The 3,266-nt window shown below is 34.6% G+C and overlaps 1 protein-coding gene across 1 annotated transcript; it reads right to left on the bottom strand.

Moving 5' to 3' along the window:
• Nucleotides 1-249: 249 nt before the first annotated feature.
• On the bottom strand, nucleotides 250-3,001 carry LOC110039269 (eukaryotic translation initiation factor 3 subunit I-like; the record flags this gene model as incomplete). The annotated part of the gene is given in 5 exon segments (XM_020744278.1): nucleotides 250-339; nucleotides 435-554; nucleotides 969-1,096; nucleotides 1,794-2,009; nucleotides 2,650-3,001. Coding segments are annotated over 5 exon segments (738 nt in total), but the record flags the coding sequence as incomplete, so codon positions are not given.
• Between the last annotated feature and the right edge of the window lie 265 nt (nucleotides 3,002-3,266).

The raw sequence follows: 3,266 nt of genomic DNA, 5'->3' as shown, positions 1-3,266 counted from the left end.
AAAAAAAGTATGATTTAACAAAAAAAAAGTAGTGATATACTAGAAGGTGGGCAAACAATAGTGGCATATTGCTTCCATTACAAGAGATTTTGTTTTTGAGTTATGAAAACACTGCTATTGTAACGAAATAGTAAAGCCTTGAACATTTACCCTTCCCCAAGAGCTACTTAAAGAGTTGCACCCCATCAAGATAATGTTGCTACAAAAAAAATGCTTTTAAATGTCATAAAATCCAAAATGGTTGCTTACATGATCAAGAAGCGGAGATATAGCACATGCATTTACCGGACGCTCTGTCACATACGTCTTGATAAGAGTTAATGTTCTTGAGTCCCAAAGCTTACAAAAAAACAAACAAAAATCATTACGGGCACTAAAAAAACAAAGCAGAAAAAAAATGCAATTAACATTAAAAAAAAGTTATTAAAACAAACCTTAGCTGATTTATCCAAGGAACCTGTGAGGAAATGAGAGCCATCAGCAGACTTTACTAGTGAAGAAATAGTTTTTTGATGGCCAGTCTCTTTGTCCGACTCCTTCAAAAGCTGGCCAGTCTACAAAATGAAGGAAAAACAAATCAGAAACATACAAAACTCTGAAAGAAAACACAAAAGGCAATCCAATCCTATTCTTTCATTCATAAATCCAAATAAGAATGCATATTGGCAGGACCCTAACTAGCCATATTTTGGGAAGATATATTTTATAACATTACATACAGGCCAAAAGCCTAATGGAACACTATCACAATCTCATTCAACACCTCTATGCAATCTCAGTTATAAAGCAGATCGCATTGCCATAATTATGGATGATATAATATCAGTATAACTTTCTAAACTCACAACCACAAAAATAGCAAGGAAACATATGCATGTGGGAAAAAAACCATCAGTTTAAGATAAAAGCTCAAAGTAATACAATAGATATAAAAATCCACTAATATGAAAAGGCAAAACTAAACTGACCTCAGAATCCCATATCCTGACAAATGTATCTTCACCAGCACTTATAATAGTCTTATTTAAAGGTCCCCAAACAGCCCTATTGATCCTCCCTTGAGGGCCCTTAATCGTAAGAATAGAATCACCAATCTCTATTAAACAAAACATAATAAAACAGAGATCTAAGTAACATTTTCACTATCCAAAATCAAGAACAATATTAAGGAAAATAAGCAAACCTTGCATAAACTAGTCATTTAAGTATCAATTTTGATCTGAAGGATTTTCAATAACTAAAATAACCATAATTTGTAGAATTCATGAAAAAAAAAAGCATGTTACATATGGGGATTAACCATATCCTGCAAGTGACATAAAATATAAAAGTTCGTTTTATGTAGTCAAATCAGGAACATGAAAGCACTAACAAGAATCTCTTTAAAATATTCTATTGTTTATGTATGTTCAATTGATAATTGAGAGATCACAAGTCAACTTGGATGATGGCAGGCCACTACCAAAATCAAGTATCATATGCTATCTACATTTACAGATCTTTTTTGGAATAATTATAGACAAACTTAACAGCAATTGCCATGGATGATACAACATTGAAAGCAATGTCATTTAACTATTAATTATAAATAATGAAATAGGGTACTTCCATTTTATCTGAATTAAATAAAATGTTACCATGTTATATCAAAAAAGTTTTATTCTAATTTGAGATGGGCTCTGAAGTAACAAAAATTTAGAAAAAAGTGACAAGCAAATCAACTTTAGCACAATCCTAGCATTCATGGAGTAATAAGATTAATCAAAAATAAAAAGCTGACAAATGATTCATACGTTCATTGGGATCTCTTGCAATCCGTTTCACTTGTATGGTAGACGTATGTTCCATGAAAGGGTCTGTAGTTATAACAGCAAGCTTATCTCCAATAGAAAATTCCACAGCCCTAGCAGGAGAGTCGAAGTTAAAAGAATAGAGTTGGGTTCCTGACTGAACGTCCCATAACTTAACAGTCTGATCTGCACTACCCGTAATGAGGCGCCTGGAATCCCCTACATGGAACATAGATAGCATTGAGCAAACGAAAAAACATCAAAGAAACATTATTAATACTAAACGAAGGCCAAATGTATTAAGAAGAAATTCATATGTTTAGAAAGAATTTTCATCAAGCATGACCTATCAGATGCGTTAGAGTCAATTTTATAAATCAATACAAACTATATCTCAGAAGAATTGATCCGGACAGAAGGAAAAAGCAGAAGAACAAACTACAAAGTTGCCTTACTTTATAAATCCGTTCTTTCATAATAAAAAAATTCTCCCAGAATGCAATGTTAAACCATTAACCTAATCATTTAAAAAATGGCTTTAGATCAGTAATTAAAACATGGAAATGAGAAATTCTAAGTTTTTTTTTTTTTTTTCTAGAAGAAAGGGCGCTGGCGCTTCCTTGCCAAAACAACCCAATCCCAACAAAAGACATAAATTGGAGCCACTCATTAGCCGATGCTTGATAAAATAAAAAAGAATAAGCAGCACAAAGTAAGTAGACAAAAATATAAAGTGCAACGCATAGTACAATCCAGAGATGCCCCAGCTTCGTCAATCACGCGATATTATTGAACAGAACAAAAATCAGAACAGGAAAATCGCAGATTTGACAAAACGTATAAGAGTATGAAAACATACGAGAAACATCACAGCACCAGACAGCTCCGTTGTGACCTCGATAGGTTCCGAGTCGCTCGCCATTATCCGCAAACCAGACGGTTGGGTTATGATCTTTGGCGCAAGAGAACAGAAGATCGCCCTCACGGTTGTATTTGAGAAAAGTCAGGGGCCTCTCGTGCCCCTTCATCAGAATTGGCCTCATCTTCCTCCTCCCCTCGCTCTCTCTCACTCTCAGATCGATCTTCCCCGACGGCGTCACCCGGTACAAAACCCTAAGGCGGTGAACGGTATTTAATGGACCACTCTAGCGGGTAGCAGCACACGGCTGTCTACAAGAAAAGTTGCAATGCTCATTCCGTACTCCAATGAAATTTTATTTAGGGCTAAATGCTAAATTTTATCTCCGCTTACTGCTAAATAAAAAATAAAAAAATTTATATTTTAATGTATGATCATATTCGATTTGGGTAACACTTGAATAATATACACTAACATATGAATAACACTAAATAACATGAATAACACGGAATGAATATTCTCTTCTGTTATCGGCCATATTTTATTTTATTCTTCCTTTCACCACCACGTGACGTGATTTCATTGGACTCCGCATGTAACTCTACGTGCGGAGTCCT

This window comes from Phalaenopsis equestris, unplaced genomic scaffold (assembly GCF_001263595.1).
Source record: "Phalaenopsis equestris unplaced genomic scaffold, ASM126359v1 Scaffold236071, whole genome shotgun sequence".
NCBI lineage: Eukaryota > Viridiplantae > Streptophyta > Magnoliopsida > Asparagales > Orchidaceae > Phalaenopsis > Phalaenopsis equestris.
Note: the sequence above shows the minus strand (reverse complement) of the source record. Positions and strands in the feature narration are given on the sequence as shown.